Source organism: Symsagittifera roscoffensis, chromosome 4, assembly GCF_963678635.1.
Source record: "Symsagittifera roscoffensis chromosome 4, txSymRosc1.1, whole genome shotgun sequence".
Taxonomy (NCBI): domain Eukaryota; kingdom Metazoa; phylum Xenacoelomorpha; order Acoela; family Convolutidae; genus Symsagittifera; species Symsagittifera roscoffensis.
In genome coordinates this window covers 64,217,332-64,237,290 of record NC_087065.1, presented here as the reverse complement: position 1 = coordinate 64,237,290, position 19,959 = coordinate 64,217,332, and the positions used below count along the sequence as shown (strand labels likewise).

At 34.2% G+C, this 19,959-nt stretch overlaps 2 protein-coding genes across 3 annotated transcripts in view; one reads left to right on the top strand and one right to left on the bottom strand.

Moving 5' to 3' along the window:
- LOC134844522 (uncharacterized) overlaps positions 1 to 19,959 on the bottom strand; it is a 638,515-nt gene that overhangs the window by 496,789 nt on the left and 121,767 nt on the right. The window lies entirely within an intron of this gene.
- The window catches only part of LOC134844610 (uncharacterized), a 35,843-nt gene that overhangs the window by 14,781 nt on the left and 1,103 nt on the right, over positions 1 to 19,959 (top strand). Inside the window, exons 1-2 of one of the 2 annotated variants that reach the window (XM_063861371.1) lie at positions 14,737 to 14,885; positions 15,354 to 15,532. In XM_063861371.1, the coding sequence (XP_063717441.1) occupies positions 15,380 to 15,532 (153 nt within the window). In that variant the 5' untranslated portion in view covers positions 14,737 to 14,885; positions 15,354 to 15,379. Of the gene's footprint in view, positions 1 to 14,736; positions 14,886 to 15,353; positions 15,533 to 19,959 lie in introns of those variants that run through there. The other variant, XM_063861373.1, reaches the window with a different exon arrangement.

The following is a 19,959-nucleotide window of genomic DNA, read 5'->3' as shown; positions in this document are numbered from 1 at the left end:
ATTAATACACTACGTAGCACTCAACCCAGTACCACATTGTAATGCTTACTACGCATACACAACACTTTACGAACATTGGATAGCTAAATTCGGACTACCAGAAATACTAGTCACAGATAACGCACAGAATTCATTAACAATGAAATCATCACATTATGCCACCTATATAATATCAAACATAAACCACGTACATCTCATGCACCTTGGACAAATGGATTAGTCGAAGGTATGAACCGTGCACTACAAGAGTATCTCAGATGCATCATCAATGGAAATGATACACGATATGCTGAATGGTCAACAGATGTAAAATTATTCCCTATAATTCACAAATCACAACAACTTTAGGAATGTCACCATACGAAATGGTTTTCAATCAAAAGCCACGAAAACCAATTATGTTCACAGCAAATGCTCATAAAAATGCTTAAGGTTATTGTCAACCAAACAAAGATTCAGTTTGTTATAACCTACCCTTACATACACATGATGAAGACCACTTTCATCATCCACAAATTTCGAAATTAGCTCACGGTACACATACCGAATGGATTTTAAAAAGAGATAAAAAACACAATAAAATCTACCAAAAAGTAACAAACAAATTGTTACAAAGGCAAAATACAAATAATCAAATTATTTCACGTTTCATGCCAGCCACAGACTTAAAAATTTGAACATTTGTTTTTATCTAATTTTACTACACGAAAAGGAATCTCCAAAAAATTACAACCACTTCGAAAAGGAACTTATCAAATAATTGATAAACCAACTGAAGTAACATACAAACTTACTGATTTAAATAAAAAGAAATCATTCAATACCATAGCAACTTACTACCTTATTACCCAAAAAAATACACACTCCGCGAATTAACTCAATTATATTCTTTCACAGGTTTACCCATCGTTCAAAATAACCCACAAATAGAGCAAAATCAAAACGTTAATACCACAAAAAATACAAAACAATTCCACATGAAAATTTAGACCCTCACAGGTCAAACACACCAGAACCAAAAATACCTCAAAAAGAAAGAAAAATAGAAAACTAACAGAAAAAAAATTATTAAAAAATCAACAACAAAAATCCGAACTTAGAGAAATATCACGTCTTAGAAGCCAAACACGAAAAAAATATAGAACATTCATCTCAAAATCTAAAAAATTAAAGAAAGTTGAATTTCAGAAACAACTTTAATTTAGATTACCGCAATCATTCTTTTTAATCACTTTAAACCTTAACATTTCTATAAAAACATGCTGAAAATAACCTCGATCAATTCTAGTTCAAACTCAGCTAAGATAAAATGTTTAAATTGTTACCTTTATATCTCTAACACAAACCTATTTAGCCGATAGAAATTAATCTCCAGGCATATCAATAACTATAACTTTACAACCTCCAGGTCAAAAACAAGCAATTTGCTAAAACTTGACAACTAAAATAAACACTACTTACATATTATAACCCTCCCTTATCAGATTATGCAAAAATCAACAATATTTTCCCAATTCAGACCTCAAAAACCCCCCAACCAAAAATGGCAAATTAGCCTAAAGACAAAACGACCCATGATCATTTGGCCTAAAGTACAAATATTTCAAAGATACCCCCATTTATTCACCAGATGAAAACAATACTATGAAGACCTGCCAAACACCAATAAAAATAGCCCTCAACAAATTTTCACGAAACTCAACCCACTTGTCAAAAAACCAATAAAAATTCGACCACACTTGCATTTCGCCTCAAAACTTTAAAAAATATTCGACAAACGAATCATTTCTTAAATGCTCCTTTTCATAACAGTTGACCACATAAAACAAAAATTTCTAAAACCCTTCATAAAATTTCTCAATCTATTTAAATTTTTGATATACTTTTTCATTGAAACTTTTGAATTTCTACTAATAATTTCTAATTTTTTAAATTTTCTATTCCCTATTTGAAATATATCTCCAACTCTCCCAAATCCTTGACCACATCTACAGGTACGAATACATATAATCTATCTATTTTCAGTCGAACAGATATTTTTCTTTTATTCATAATTTTCCTCACTTTTTTAATCTCCCTCATCATGACAATGTGCAAATCTATAAAAAAGGCAATAGTCACCTTTGCCTAGCAACTATTCTCTTGATACTTTTTATTGAAGAATATTATAATAAACACAAAATTTCCGGTAACAAGTAAAATTCAGATAACTTTCCAAAATTGCTAATCAACCACCACCAAACCAGCCCCCACCAACCACATCCCAAGAAAGTCCAATAACACCTACAACTACAAACAACCCCAAACATCAACACTTATTTCTTTTCAAGACAACGCATACACTTTTGAAGAGCGACATGCACGCCTATCAGAACCACTAGAACCAGTTCACCGACAAGCATCTTTAAGTGAACCAACATATGACTTATACCCCACCTTGCAACAAGACCTCAATCGAGTCAGACACGTTAGTCAAAATCAAAGTACATTTAAGATAAATAGACAAATTATACACCCGCGAAGAAATAGAAATTTTCAAACCCCCGGAGTTCATTTTGATATACCCCAATCACCAACACCAACTACCTTAGAAATTGAAGCAGTACACTACCAGAAACTCCCAAACTTCTTTCATAACATAGCATCTCAAATATACCCTCAGACTACCTAGGTTCAACCCCCACATCACAAAAAATTCGAGAAAACCCTTTTTTAATCCCCCAGATACCACAGAAAGACCACCATATTGGACAACACACTCATATACACAAGGTGAACCGAACATAGTAAAATTTATAACAACTGAAGTAATATATAAACACGATAGATACACCAAAAACACAATTGGATATATCACATTTTATAACCCATACTCCGGATTATCATACACATGTATATTTTAAAGATATTTACGTTTCAACCCATTCTTTTTCTAATTTTTTCCGAACAACATACAAATCAATCCCCTCGTACAGGACCTCAGGATTTGTTAGTAACACACTATGATTGTGAAGAAAACGAACAAAAAACACTACACAAATACGCTATAAATCAAGTCACACAATGCGAATCCGAAACACAAGGAATAGAAACTACAAATATAGTAGCCACACTATACTCAAAAGCCCGATCAACAACTTTAACAGGATACAAATTTACAGCAACATTTTCCTAAAAGAAAGTACATTGCTCACAGGTCTCAAACGGAAATAAAAACCGACTAGACCACGAATCTTTCTATCAAAGTAAAATAGAAATATTACTACATCTTAACCCTCAAGACTGTAAGAATGAACTTAGACGACTAAATTTAACACAAAACGACGGAATGAATAGAAAACTAGTAATATTTCAAGTTTTCCCAGACTTAGCACATCAAGCAGAACTTGAAAAACACCAAGGTCACATTAGACTAGACAGAAATTTTCCCTTTCATGGAACATCCGGAAGATTGACATACCATCTAAATGATAAACACTGGATACCACATATAGGTATCAATGATCCCTCAAATTGCAAAGCAGATACAAAAAAAAGATAACAAGAAATAATGTTTTTGATTGGAATATACAACTTGAAAAAGTACAACTAACACGAGATTTAAAAGACGACACAATTCTTTTCCAAGGCATTCGACTTCCTTGCAAAAATGACCAAGGATATTGCGATCCTACAACACGCACACAAGCAACCATTGTATGGTTTCGTGAAGAAACATGCACAGTTTTTCAAGTCGCAAAAATACACGCTAGAATGATTAAATTTCACCAAAAACATTTTATTGAATCAACCCCATTTGAAGAAGTCAATCCTGATCAAATCAGACACAGTAACGCCAAAGTTAGAAACCTCCACAATATAGAGAATAAACCAACACGATTTCAAACATACCCGGAAACAGAACTAGCATGTAAATATAAAAAAACCAACTTACAAAACACATTACTCAAAAATCCTTGTTGAATACGAACACGGTTTCGACATGAATACAGGACATCTAATTGTAGACCCCATGGCCACATCTCATTCACTTACCGACGGAAACCCTTATGTTTCAGTAAAATTTCAGAAAAATAAAGGAAGAATAGGTGGAAAATTAAAACCACAAGACGCCGATAGTACACGATTACAAGAACTATCACTCATGAACCGCACATAATTTGACGCAAATTACTATGATATACATTTAGACATGAAACTAGATTACACAATAAGCAGAATTTTTCAAGAAATGTCACTCTCAGAATTAGAAACACTACACCAATTATGTGAACTTGAAAGAACACAAAATCTACAGTCACTAGCACTAGCAGTTCTCAACATACCATATGCAGGATATTTGTTATCCGGAAATAGATCAATTTTTATTGATTATGAAGGAAATATTTTATGGTATTACACTTGTACCAAAAAAGTATCACCCTTATACGTTTTTGAAGATAAAAAATGCTACAAAAGAATCCCCATATTCTACAAAAATAAAGTATATTTTGTTGATACACTCTTAAGACAAACATATTTTTGCAACACAGCAGTACCATGTGGATCAGAAAATAGCCACAACGTTGTAAAATTAAATCCCGATGAAGATAAATACTATCTACAAACACCATACCCGACATTAATGCCACCATTAAAAAAGTTTTCACCTGAAAGCATTCGAGCTATAGCCCGTAATCCAAATAACGATTTACAATCGATAGGTATTTATTCTAAATTCGATATACAACATCACATTAGAACACAACAATTTCAAGAATTACTCACACAAATGGTCACTATACAACGACAATCAATAGACCAAAATTTAAGAAAACTTGCAGAAACAGCAGGATTTTCAGATATTTACGTACAAGACAACAGTGGATATTTTAAAGACATCAAAGATTACATATATTTAATCGGTGAAAAATATCGACCACAAGATATATCACCAATCAATATTTTTAGCTTTGTAAACCTCAAAAGCGAAGTTTTAGCCTTTCTAGGATGGCCATAATACGTCTTAGAAAGATTGACTATCTTATACGCAATGTTTTTTCTCAATATTAAAAGGAATCTATAACACATGCGCAATACATACACAAGTAAACCGACAAGCCAGCGTAGCACGCATATTATTTGCAGGATTTTTCGGAATATTTTCGACATCAATAAACAAAATCCCCCTAGATGCACAAATTAAAGAATACAATACAAAACTTTCAACAAATCCCAACACATACGATGATTCAAACCCCATTTGCCAAATAATCATCCATTATCTTTAGTCTCACGAAATTTTCGAAACTTAGCAATCACAAACCCCCAAAACGTAAGACCCAGCCACATACAAAGCCCCATCCAACATATAGTGACACGACACCCGCCAATTGACGACACATACGAACAAATCATTGAACAGCCCCATACCACCACTTTTCAGTCTCAAAATAATCATTTTTTTAGCCAACGATGAGCAGACAAATTGGATCACTCCACCGATTAAACTCCCACCCAGCCAACCTCCAAAATCCACTCCCTATTATCCCACTTTTTGCTTTTCCGCCAATTGATTCGCCACAAGCTAACACATCATCAGGCATTAATTCTGACACTAACTCAGATATGACAATTTATACAACAATTTCACAATTCAATAATTCTGATATTGAAACCCCCGACAAATTCGCCGATTCAGAGCCATCCCCTTCTACACATACCCCGACCAGCTCAACAACCTTCTCAAAACCCCCTTTCCAACCTATACAATCCCATAGCCAACATGCATACCCCTACACTCCTTCTCAAGTAACCCCAACCTACTCCTCATTCAATAATGACCGCTCCACCAACATCTCCCCAGATAAAGTCCAAATTTCCGAAAAACTAGATAATTTTATAACACTCCAACAACAGAATCATTCAATAGTACTAACCGTGCTTATAGAATTTTTAAACGTAAATTCCCAAATCACCCATTCCCATCCAAACCCGGAACCGCCCGAGAATTTATCCAGACCACACCCATACGACGAATTTTCTCCAAATAACCCTACCTTTATTTCCCCAATATACCCTAAATCAATCCGACCCTTACCCTGAACCACGTCACTTTGTAGATGAACGTGTATTAATACCCACACTTCATTGGACAGCTTATTATAATTTCACTAACCCCCTTACGCTACCACTCTATAACACCACTACCGATATTGAAAGAAATAAAGACGAATTATTCAGATTAACCACAGCACTTACCCCCCGACAATTTACATACGTAGGATATACAAAATTACTTAAAACATTCACTGCACCCGCGCTAACGACTACTCAATTGAATATTACGATCATAACATCGTCCGATCAAATCAAGATGAATTTCTTGACGACGATAAATTCACTAATCCACAAATCACAGAAAAGTTTTTTATTAAATCATCATACATATTCACACTTAAAATCCTTGATAAAAAGCATGATCACATTATTTCAGAAACACTCTCAAACATCCAAGCATATGAATCATTTCACGAAAAATTTCAAATTTTTTCATAAACTTTTCACTTCCTGACACCAAAAGAACGCGATTTGCACAGCTCACACGATATCATGTTGAGAACTAAGCAAACACATCGCTTATACTTACTATCGCTTTATCCAAAATCATTTTCATTTACACATACCATCACGACAACCTCACCACAGATTTCAATTCAATAATTCCAAATACAGCTCACCGTTTTTCCTAAACTTCACGTATTGCATTAAAAATACTAATTTTCAAGGCATCCTCAGAAATTATGATCCCATCACTCAAATGTATATATTTTGTCCCCTCACGAAGACCTTCAACGACAAAAAATCCCGACCCCTGATCATTCCGCATGAATATATTCAACCTATAGAAGTACCCATTTTAGAATTCATCCACAATACTAAATATAATCATAAAATTTATGATCTAATCCAGAACACACCTCATGAATTTACAGTAGACACCGAAGAACTAAAAACCATCGAAGCACTGCAATTGCTTTGGCCACTGTTGCAAACCAAAATTATAATACGCATACTAGCAAAACTACTAACTACCTCAGACGCCATTCACGACATTTTTCCACACGGCTTTTTCCCCGACGACTAAAGGTAACCATGAATTTAATAAATTCTAAACTAACTATACAAAATTGAAACCAACCATTTTATTCAGTAATTTGCATTTGCTTTAAACTTCACACCATGATCACCTTCAAAACAAGAAAAGACAAATAAAAATATAAACTCTATTTTCCATTTAAAGCGTTATTAAACCAATAGCACTAAATGATGCAGTAAAAGTCAATTCAAAGTATTAAATTAATTTATAAACTCTTTCCCCAAATGTAGTAAAATTAAATACGATGAAAATCAATTTATACTTTTCAATCCCAAAAGCAGTAAAGTTTAGTCTAAAAGCAGTAAATTCATACAAATGAAATGCAGTACTAACCTTTCATATAACTTCTGTTCAAACGCACAGAAATTCTATCCACAATCGCACAGCTCGCCCACGAAGAATTGTTTAAAAAAATGATTTCAAGTTTTAAGTTTGCACTAACAACAACTCAAACAAGCAATAACAAGTTTCCACTTTTCCTTTAACCCGGTTGGAACGGAATTATATAATAACCAAGCTAACCAACGCAGCTTACTAAACACCATAAACCATAAACTAACAGCATGAATAAAAAAAGAAAACCCACAGTACCCAAACCGGATTAAACCAGCTTAAAACTGGATAATTTATTCTTTTGAAGACTATTACCAAGTCTAAAAAAGAAACAATAAAACACCAATTGACGTCACATACGAACAAATCAGTGAACAGCCCCATAGCACCACTTTTCAGTCTCAAAATAATCATTTTTTTAGCCAACGATGAGCAGACAAATTGGATCACTCCACCGATGAAACTCCCACCCAGCCAAACTCCAAAATCCACTCCCTATTATCCCACTTTTTGCTTTTCCGCCACTTGATTCGCCACAAGCTAACACATCATCAGGCATGAATTCTGACACTAACTCGGATATGACAATTTATACAACAATTTCACAATTCAATAATTCTGATATTGAAACCCCCGACGAATTCGCCGATTCACAGCCATCCCCTTCTACACATACCCCGACCAGCTCAACAACCTTCTCAAAACCCCCTTTCCAACCTATACAATCCCATAGCCAACATGCATACCCCTACACTCCTTCTCAAGTAACCCCAACCTACTCCTCATTCAATAATGATCGCTCCACCAACATCTCCCCAGATAAAGTCCAAATTTCCGAAAAACTAGATAATTTTATAACACTCCAACAACAGAATCATTCAATAGTACTAACCGTGCTTATAGAATTTTTAAACGTAAATTCCCAAATCACCCATTCCCATCCAAACCCGGAACCGCCCGAAAATTTATCCAAACCAAACCCATACGACGAATTTTCTCCAAATAACCCTACCTTTATTTCCCCAATATACCCTAAATCAATCCGACCCTTACCCTGAACCACGTCACTTTGTAGATGAACGTGTATTAATACCCACACTTCATTGGACAGCTTATTATAATTTCACTAACCCCCTTACGCTACCACTCTATAACACCACTACCGATATTGAAAGAAATAAAGACGAATTATTCAGATTAACCACAGCACTTACCCCCCGACAATTTACATACGTAGGATATACAAAATTACTTAAAACATTCACTGCACCCGCGCTAACGACTACTCAATTGAATATTACGATCATAACATCATCCGATCAAATCAAGACCAATTTCTTGACGACGATAAATTCACTAATCCACAAATCACAGAAAAGTTTTTTATTAAATCATCATACATATTCACACTTAACATCCTTGATAAAAAGCATGATCACATTATTTCAGAAACACTCTCAAACATCCAAGCATATGAATCATTTCACGAAAAATTTCAAACATCTTCACTAACTTTTCACTTCCTGACATTAAAAGAACGCGATTTGCACTGCTCACACGATATCATGTTGAGAACTGAGCAAACACATACTTATACTTACTATCGCTTTATCCAAAATCATTTTCATTTACACACACCATCACGACAACCTCACCACAGATTTCAATTCAATAATTCCAAATACAGCTCACCGTTTTTCCTAAACTTCACGTATTGCATTAAAAATACTAATTTTCAAGGCATCCTCAGAAATTATGATCCCATCACTCAAATGTATATATTTTGTCCCCTCACGAAGACCTTCAACGACGAAGAATCCCGACCCCTGATCATTCCGCATGAATATATTCAACCAAATGAAGTACCCATTTTAGAATTCATCCACAATACTAAATATAATCATAAAATTTATGATCTAATCCAGAACACACCTCATGAATTTACAGTAGACACCGAAGAACTAAAAACCATCGAAGCACTGCAATTGCTTTGGCCACTGTTGCAAACCAAAATTATAATACGCATACTAGCAAAACTACTAACTACCTCAGACGCCATTCACGACATTTTTCCACACGGCTTTTTCCCCGACGACTAAAGGTAACCATGAATTTAATAAATTCTAAACTAACTATACAAAATTGAAACCAACCATTTTATTCAGTAATTTGCATTTGCTTTAAACTTCACACCATGATCACCTTCAAAACAAGAAAAGACAAATAAAAATATAAACTCTATTTTCCATTTAAAGCGTTATTAAACCAATAGCACTAAATGATGCAGTAAAAGTCAATTCAAAGTATTAAATTAATTTATAAACTCTTTCCCCAAATGTAGTAAAATTAAATACGATGAAAATCAATTTATACTTTTCAATCCCAAAAGCAGTAAAGTTTAGTCTAAAAGCAGTAAATTCATACAAATGAAATGCAGTACTAACCTTTCATATAACTTCTGTTCAAACGCACAGAAGTTCTATCCACAATCGCACAGCTCGCCCACGAAGAATTGTTTAAAAAAATGATTTCAAGTTTTAAGTTTGCACTAACAACAACTCAAACAAGCAATAACAAGTTTCCACTTTTCCTTTAACCCGGTTGGAACGGAATTATATAATAACCAAGCTAACCAACGCAGCTTACTAAACACCATAAACCATAAACTAACAGCATGAATAAAAAAAGAAAACCCACAGTACCCAAACCGGATTAAACCAGCTTAAAACTGGATAATTTATTCTTTTGAAGACTATTACCAAGTCTAAAAAAGAAACAATAAAACACCAATTGACGTCACATACGAACAAATCAGTGAACAGCCCCATACCACCACTTTTCAGTCTCAAAATAATCATTTTTTTAGCCAACGATGAGCAGACAAATTGGATCACTCCACCGATGAAACTCCCACCCAGCCAAACTCCAAAATCCACTCCCTATTATCCCACTTTTTGCTTTTCCGCCACTTGATTCGCCACAAGCTAACACATCATCAGGCATGAATTCTGACACTAACTCGGATATGACAATTTATACAACAATTTCACAATTCAATAATTCTGATATTGAAACCCCCGACGAATTCGCCGATTCAGAGCCATCCCCTTCTACACATACCCCGACCAGCTCAACAACCGTCTCAAAACCCCTTTTCCAACCTATACAATCCCATAGCCAACATGCATACCCCTACACTCTTTCTCAAGTAACCCCAACCTACTCCCCATTCAATAATGACCGCTCCACCAACAACTCCCCAGATAAAGTCGAAATTTCCGAAGAACTAGATAATTTTATAACACTCCAACAACAATTGCTATCTCCCCACACCCTAACTATTAACCAATTATCATCAACAAAAACATCAAATCCTCCAACACCTACACCAATTTCAGATTATACTCCATCATTAGCTCATTCATCCACTTCAACAGAATCATTCAATAGTACTAACCGTGCTTATAGACTTTTTAAACGTAAATTATCAAATCACCCATTTCCATCCAAACCCGGAACCGCCCGAGAATTTATCCAGACCACACCCATACGACGAATTTTCTCCAAATAACCCTACCTTTATTTCCCCAATATACCCTAAATCAATCCGACCCTTACCCTGAACCACGTCACTTTGTAGATGAACGTGTATTAATACCCACACTTCATTGGACAGCTTATTATAATTTCACTAACCCCCTTACGCTACCACTCTATAACACCACTACCGATATTGAAAGAAATAAAGACGAATTATTCAGATTAACCACAGCACTTACCCCCCGACAATTTACATACGTAGGATATACAAAATTACTTAAAACATTCACTGCACCCGCGCTAACGACTACTCAATTGAATATTACGATCATAACATCATCCGATCAAATCAAGACCAATTTCTTGACGACGATAAATTCACTAATCCACAAATCACAGAAAAGTTTTTTATTAAATCATCATACATATTCACACTTAAAATCCTTGATAAAAAGCATGATCACATTATTTCAGAAACACTCTCAAACATCCAAGCATATGAATCATTTCACGAAAAATTTCAAATTTTTTCATAAACTTTTCACTTCCTGACACCAAAAGAACGCGATTTGCACAGCTCACACGATATCATGTTGAGAACTAAGCAAACACATCGCTTATACTTACTATCGCTTTATCCAAAATCATTTTCATTTACACATACCATCACGACAACCTCACCACAGATTTCAATTCAATAATTCCAAATACAGCTCACCGTTTTTCCTAAACTTCACGTATTGCATTAAAAATACTAATTTTCAAGGCATCCTCAGAAATTATGATCCCATCACTCAAATGTATATATTTTGTCCCCTCACGAAGACCTTCAACGACAAAAAATCCCGACCCCTGATCATTCCGCATGAATATATTCAACCTATAGAAGTACCCATTTTAGAATTCATCCACAATACTAAATATAATCATAAAATTTATAATCTAATCCAGAACACCTCATGAATTTACAGTAGGCACCGAAGAACTAAAAACCATCGAAGCACTGCAATTGCTTTGGCCACTGTTGCAAACCAAAAACATAATACGCATACTAGCAAAACTACTAACTACCTCAGACGCCATTCACGACATTTTTCCACACGGCTTTTTCCCCGACGACTAAAGGTAACCATGAATTTAATAAATTCTAAACTAACTAATTCAAAATTGAAACCAACCATTTTATTCAGTAATTTGCATTTGCTTTAGTCTTCACACCATGATCACCTTCAAAACAAGAAAAGACAAATAAAAATATAAACTCTATTTTCCATTTAAAGCTTTATTAAACCAATAGCACTAAATGATGCAAAAAAAGTCAATTCAAAATATTAAATTAATTTATAAACTCTTTCCCCAAATGTAGTAAAATTAAATACGATGAAAATCAATTTAAACTTTTCAATCCCAAAAGCAGTAAAATTTAGTCTAAAAGCAGTAAATTCATACAAATGAAATGCAGTACTAACTTTTTGTATAACTTCTGTTCAAACGCACAGAAATTCTATCCACAATCGCACAGCTCGCGCACGAAGAATTGTTTAAAATAATGATTTCAAGTTTTAAAATTGCACTAACAACAACTCAAACAAGCAATAAAAAGTTTCCACTTTTCCTTTAACCCGGTTGGAATGGAATTATATAATAACCAAGCTAACCAACGCAGCTTACTAAACACCATAAACCATAAACTAACAGCGTGAATAAAAAAAGAAAACCCACAGTACCCAAACCGGATTAAACCAGCTTAAAACTGGATAATTTATTCTTTTGAAGACTATTACCAAGTCTGAAAAAGAAACAATAAAACACCAAAAAGTCGCAAGACAAACCCAAACCAAAAACAATTTGATTTTTGAGAAAAGGACAAAACCAACGAAACAAAAGGAAAACAAATAAATAATATAACAAAAAGGTTAACACAAAACAGGACCCTTAAAAAACCAGCACGAAATCATACTCCCCTTCCTGGCCTAACCCATCAGAGAGGACGTCCTGAGCATGCTCTATAGCCGGCCTAACCCACCGTGCTACATCCGCGCTTTGTGACCCCATCACAATTTTTGCCAAGAGGTACTCAAGTGTGAGTAACTCTTAAAAATAACTGAACTAAAACTAAAACGCTTTTGCGAAAACAATTAATCAAAATCATTACTAAAAAACAGGACTAACAAAATTTTATAGAATGTAAATTATAATATGCAGTACATAGATCACGAACAACCACAAGAACGAGCATCCAAAAACTAGACGACCCCATTACACTCAACCTACAGAATGGCTAAATACAACTGACATGCCGCTCACAATCACGACTCATAAAGGATTTAGAGTACGACTTGACTTCGCAGAAAAGGACTTCATTGAATCAGACCATTGACCACCTCGATGTTCAAGTATACGTACAGATCCGAGTTACAAGGCATCCCCTCCAAACACGATCTCCACGCCATTCCCAAACCAGATCGAAACACAGTTCTCCACAACCAATCAAGAACATACGATCATAACAAACCATCTTGAAATCAGATTGATTTCCTTGACAGTCAAAGTCTTTGTCAAACGATAACTAATAACTTCCTATCGATGACTCCAGCTTCCTGGAACTTTCTTCTCCAAGAACAAAACAGGAAAAGATGCTCGTCAAACAACAACGACAAACCTCCATCCTTCATTACAGATAGAAGACCTAAAGATTCAAAACTCTGTAAACCCCGGATGGGTGGAACCAGATATAAACTATATTTGTTCTTTGGTTATAAATTGGATATTTTATCTCTATAAAATATTTAACCTTAACCAATCACGATCCATCTAACTAACAAACCACTTATTTGTAAGTGCTGAAATTACTTGTAATTTCAGCACCAGAGAGATTTGAATTTAACTTAGAAATTAGTTACCTCTCCCAGAGAACTTTAGCAATCGCAATAAGCCAGTATACTCTAGATCTATTGAGCCTAGCAGAGACTAGTTAAACACCCTGAGACTAGTAGATATAAGAGTAAGATTAGGATCGATGTTAGACTAAGAAGTTGCACGAATCTATCCGGCCGAAAATAAGATAGCGTGACGAGCAGACGGTGTACCCTGTCCGAAATTACTCTATGAGTTAAACCTAGAACCTAACTCATATACACGGCGTAGTTTTTTTTATGAGACTCAAGCTGAGACTGAAAAAAATTCAAGACTTCTAAGAAGCCAGCGAGCCTCAGTTTTGAGACTAACCCAAAAACTCAACAATTGTTGCTGGGTAAAATTTTATTTCAACTAAACCTCAATATTCTTGCAAAACTACATTATAATGCACCAGTTTTCCCTCGTGCCAAACATTATCATAGAAGCGCGAACTTTTTCCCGCATTTTTCATCAATGGGCAAGGTTCTCAGAGTCGAATATTTAGTTCCTTCTACTTCTAGTTTTAAATATTGGCAGTCATGGAACGCAACGAAAAAAAATCACAATTTTTAAAGAAAATTTGAGCCTCAGTTCTTTCAGAAAATTTGAGTCCTTTCATTTAGGAAACTTTGAGCTTTGCTTTCTTAATAAAAAACTACGTGTATGCTTGCATTAAATTTTAAACTCTAGGCATCTCTACAACATGTGGCTCTAATATTCTGCTAATTTTATTTGTTTTTTTTGGAAAAGAGTCGCATCGCAGGAAACTAGCTGCATGTTGTCCATTAAATCTTCAAATCTCACTTTTTTTCGGAAAAGAGGTGGAAACCGACACAGCTTGATTTCTTAATTGAGCCTGTTTCAATGAAGGATTTTCACAGCTTTAAAAAAGAAACTGAAAAAAAATAGAGATACCAGTTTGAGGTTACCTTTTCGATACAACTGTTAACTGATTTCTCTATATTGGCCGTTACAGGTTAGTTTTCATTCTAAATGTCTTTAAATTATGATCAAAATTTTACAGGTTTTCAGTGGTCTAAAAAATTTTATATTTGTCTTATAACTTTTGATAAACAAAAACAAATAAGGGGGTATTTGGGTTTCCTAATAATAAATAATTCTTTCACTAATCAGGTACATTACAGAAATTATTTATTAAAAATGCACAAAAAAGCGATTCGAATGGTCACCGTAATGCTACAAGCCTGTTTGCAGGTGCCATTTGAGAGCAATTTGGAGAATCAGAATCCATATTTTTGTTTTTATCCGATTGAAACCAAACCTAAAGTTTTGCATAAACCGTTTTTGTTGATGTAGATCTAACCATAAAGAATAAAGATTTTTATTTATGATTTTTTAATGTGAAGAAACCAACTAGTTACTCGTTTCAGAAAAGTTAAAACGTCTCTTCCTCGGTTCAGAAAATGCGTTTTATTTGTTTCAGGCTTCTCTATTCTCTCTTTCATTGCTATGGGCTGGGTTCGGGCGAGAGATGCAATCAAACTAGCCCCCCTTGCCTCTGGGTTGTACAGGTTGGGAATGTACAGAAAATGGGGTCAGATTGAGGTCATCTACATTGGGGTCACATCCACTGGGGGATCAATTAGAGAGACACTCACTAAAGTTAGTTGAAATAATTCAACAAGAAATAATTCTTGAAAATTTTGATTTAAAGAATTTTCACCTAATGAAAACCATAGACCATAAATTGTAATTGGCTCATATATAACAAGTACGGGACCTGCCTGTTAGCATGTGCGTAGATTAGCATGCTGCAAATTTTTTCCATCATGTACACATGTAACTGTTGAAGTGCAATAGGCCGTGTAGCAAAAAAAATCGACGAACCAATAAACTTTTTTTATCCGCGCCGACCTGCAATGGCTCGAAGCAAACACTGATCCCCGCGTAAATAGTGGCAAGGCCCATACGAACCTTTCATGGCTTGTATCGAACAATTTGCACCGCAAGGGAGCTGACTTAATTGAATACTAATACAAATTTCCGTTTATTGCAAAATCGAAGAAATGCACTAACACTTTTCGGTACTTGCGCCAATGTTGCATTTGAAACTAACCAAATACCACGTGTGAAATCACGGAATTAAAATAAATTGAAGAGTAACAAAAAGCCCTGAATGTTCCGACTGTCCCTTAAATCATATCGAATCATTTTCTGCAAAAAAAAAGATAACCTAGATGAAAACCTATAAATTTTGGACAATATAAAAGTGTGAAATGTTGAGTCGTACGAAATTAATACGACTAATTAGCTAGCCTCAATTCAATTTGGAACGATTTTGTTGTGCGGAATAATTCGCCACGCAAGAATAATTCGCGTTACGCTCTCAGCAATATGAATAAATTCTTCAAGGAGCGCATAATTTAGTCCAGAACAAAGCCAATTTGGCATTTTTGAAACCCCCATAACTTTACAAAAATAATCGTAGGTGAAATATCTTTTTCAATTTCAGGAAGTCAATATCAGGAAGTCGATATCTTTAATGGGTTATAAAAAAATTTGTTGAAACTTTTATGTCGATCAACGAAAATTGACTGAATGAAGAAAAAAACCACACCGAGCTTAGATGTTCCGTTTCCTTCGAAAGTCGGAACAATTAGTCCGAAATACTACGCCCAAACAGCACAAGCAATGAAATTATATATCTTTACCGTTTCATCCAGGGGCGGATCTAGGATTTTTTTAGGGGGGGGGGTGCGGATTTTTAAAAATATTGTCGACTTTTTTTCTTAGAAAAATTGGCCAAAATTTCGAGAAAACAGGCCAAAAAAACGCTTTTTAAGCACTTTTCTGGAAACTTTACACAAAAAAAAATGCGCGCTCCCCCCTCAAAGTTATTTATATTGGCGCCATAAAACCTTTAGAAAAATTTTAAGGTCCGTAACCAAAAAGGATATCTCAAAGCAGTACAAATGGGGGGAATCAACTGATGAAAAGTACAATAGAATTGCATTCTTAGCAAATATTATTTTATATCGACCAAGAGGCATGCCTTAAATCAATTTGGAACAATTTCAACGACGGGCTAGATCTCCACTTACGCGTTAATAGAACGAAAAATATTGCGAGTTAATTATCCCAAATAGAAAAAAATTAGCAATCTTGAAAGCCCCATAGCCGTACACAAAATAATTAAAGGTGAAATATTTTTTATCAAGTTTGAGCTATCCCAAATAGACCAAATTGGCATTCTTGAAACCCCCATAGCTTTACGCAAAATAATTACAGATGAAATATTTTTTCAAGTTTGAGCTCAAGACCACAAAAGTTTTTTGATTATGAAAAAAAATATCCGTCAAAAGTTCTCCGTTAAAATGTCGAGTTTTGTCTGAAGAAAAAAACACCCCGAGCTCAAATATTGCGTCTTTTTTTTCGAGAGTCGCAACAAAACTTGTAGAGTCGGGAACAGGACCAGCTTCGAAATTTGATAAGGAATCATTCTTAGAACTGTTATACCCTTCACTTTGAATGTGTTTAAGAATCCTTTATCTCATTCGAGATCCATGACTTGTTGTCAAGATTCGATTATGAAAAATCAGAATAGAATTTTAAATCAGTTCGTCGAAAAGTGACCGTTAGAAATTATTTTGAGATTTACTTGTTCTTCTGTTAAGAAGTAAAAGTCAGTTGAATTGATGTAAGATGTCGTAAGACACTCTTAAAATGATTTTATAATGGTGAGTTAGTTGAACCGAAGAAAGATTTTGATGGTTCGTTTTTGGTTAACCAAAAATCTCCAATTAAAATTTGAGTGAAAGTCGACACCAGTGTTGGTTAGACCCGCTTAAAGCTATGACTGAATTTGAATTAAAGAATCTAGGAAAGAGTTAAAGGCATCCAAGGAAGGCCTTGATGAACTGATTTGGCGGATCGTCACGCATAACAAGGCTGAACGTATCAAGGCAAAATCCTGAATGTTCCGACTGCCCATTAACCTCTATGAAACTTAACTTTTCTTTTACAAAATTAATAAAGCTTTATCTTCTGTAATCAATAACTTCTATGATGAAACATATTTTTTGTTCTACAAAATTGATAAAATTTTCGGGTCTTTTCTCTAATGCAGCCAAAAATTACCAAAGCATTGAAGCTATTAAGTCGCTTCCTGTTCGAAAATAAGCGTCAGATTTTTTTTCGCTTTTGTTAATTTCAACCAATAAAATTCAAAAATCAAGATAAAATTTTGATGTAGCAAATAATTGAATTTTGGGCTGTATAACAGAAAAAAAACAAGCTTTAAGAAGAAAAAGGTAAAACGTTGAAGCTTTTTTTTTGAAAAATTAAAATGATGTATTAGGAATCGAATGATGCAGACCTAAAATTGATGCATCAAACGTCTAGTTACGTTTTAGTACGGTCACGTGGGTTACCTCAGTTAAAATTAAAAAATTTAAATTAACGCCGTCGCGCATTTGTCCCAAAATTTCCAAATTGTTAGTTTGTAAAATGTTTTAACTTTACTCAAAACTATTACAAACAAAATAATCTTTTGAGCCTGTGTTCAAAACCTCAAAACCTTCCAGATTAGATAATAAGTTGAAACAACATTGTTAAAAATGAAAAAAAAGAAGAATGATGCTGCTCGATGTGTTTTTTCTTCCGAAATTTTTTGGTTATTTAGCTAGCCACTTTTGAACGTGATATTGATATCATCTAAAAAGTACTGACGTGCTTAGTTCAAACTAAACAAGGACAGCCGGTTACTGTGCAAGTAGCACAGAATGTTCCGACCATAGTCGTAAAAAACAACAACATTTTTTTCAAATTAGTCTCATTTTTTTTTCGGCGTAGTGTGATAAAAGGAGCTGAATAAAAACTAGAGGTTAGACACATTCAACAGTCATGGTGAAATAAGCATAATCAAAATCAATTACTAAAAAATTTTTTACAGAAATGAAAAAAAGAAAAGGTTTTTTTATTGTTTTGCCGTATTTTGAACTTCGAAAAAAATGATTAAAAAAAGGCGCTAAAATACTCAAAAACTAACGCTTTTCACGCAAATTTGAGTTTTTACAATTTAATTCAAGCTATTGTACGCTTTTAAAACACTTAAAAGTTTAAAATAAGCCTTTATTATAAGCTTACTCGCTAATTTTATATGGTCGAAATCATACAAAACTAAAACTTTCAAACCGATTTTTCTCGAAACTGTAGTGTTTGGTTGAAAATTTTTATTGTCGCTTCTTACTGTTTGGGCTTCAATATGATAATTCATATAGCTCTCGCCGATGATTATTTGCACTAGCAAAACAAACAAAAAAGAAAATATTGAATGCAAAGTCTTTAATACAAATATTAAATACACCCAAATACAAAGTTCGACTCCCCAATTATTCGGAACAATTAAAATTTTCAAATATCTGATCTGTGACGATGTTTCGGCGAAATCTTTCAGTTTTGGGTAGTAAAATTTGAGTGAATTTTTATCCACGGTCAGAAATCGTTCCAAATGCGATTTGAGGAAAATTGTTATAAAATTGTAATATGTAGTGTAGTATTGCAAATTCTACACTAACTTCAGTGTTGAACTAATTTTCTAAATTTTAAATTACAATTTTCCTTTAAAAAATTATTTTGGAAAAATATAACACTCCAGATCTGACAAAAATAAGATTCTAATGTTTTCCTTCAACTGAAAATTTTATAGCTGAACCTCAATTTCTTAAACCTATTTTGGTATTTAAGACAGTTGTTCATCCATTTATAACTCATTTCTACTTATTTAATCAACCCTTTCAATTTGTCTGTTTATATAGTTATATTTCAAGTATAGAAACAAATCTACTATGATCTATAATTTCATCTAGTGGGAGACTTATGTTTTATTTTACTTACTAAGAGAAACAAAAGGATCCACCAACGACCCATTGTCTTTTTAGTAAGTAGCCAAAAAATAACTTTTTGTTTTCATTTACTTGGAAGTTTTACTATTTTTTGATTTTTTATAAAAAGATGAATTATTGCGTATTTTTTAAAGTGCCGTCGGATCAGGGTATCGCTCTGATACGAGCAGTTTTGGTTTAGTTGTA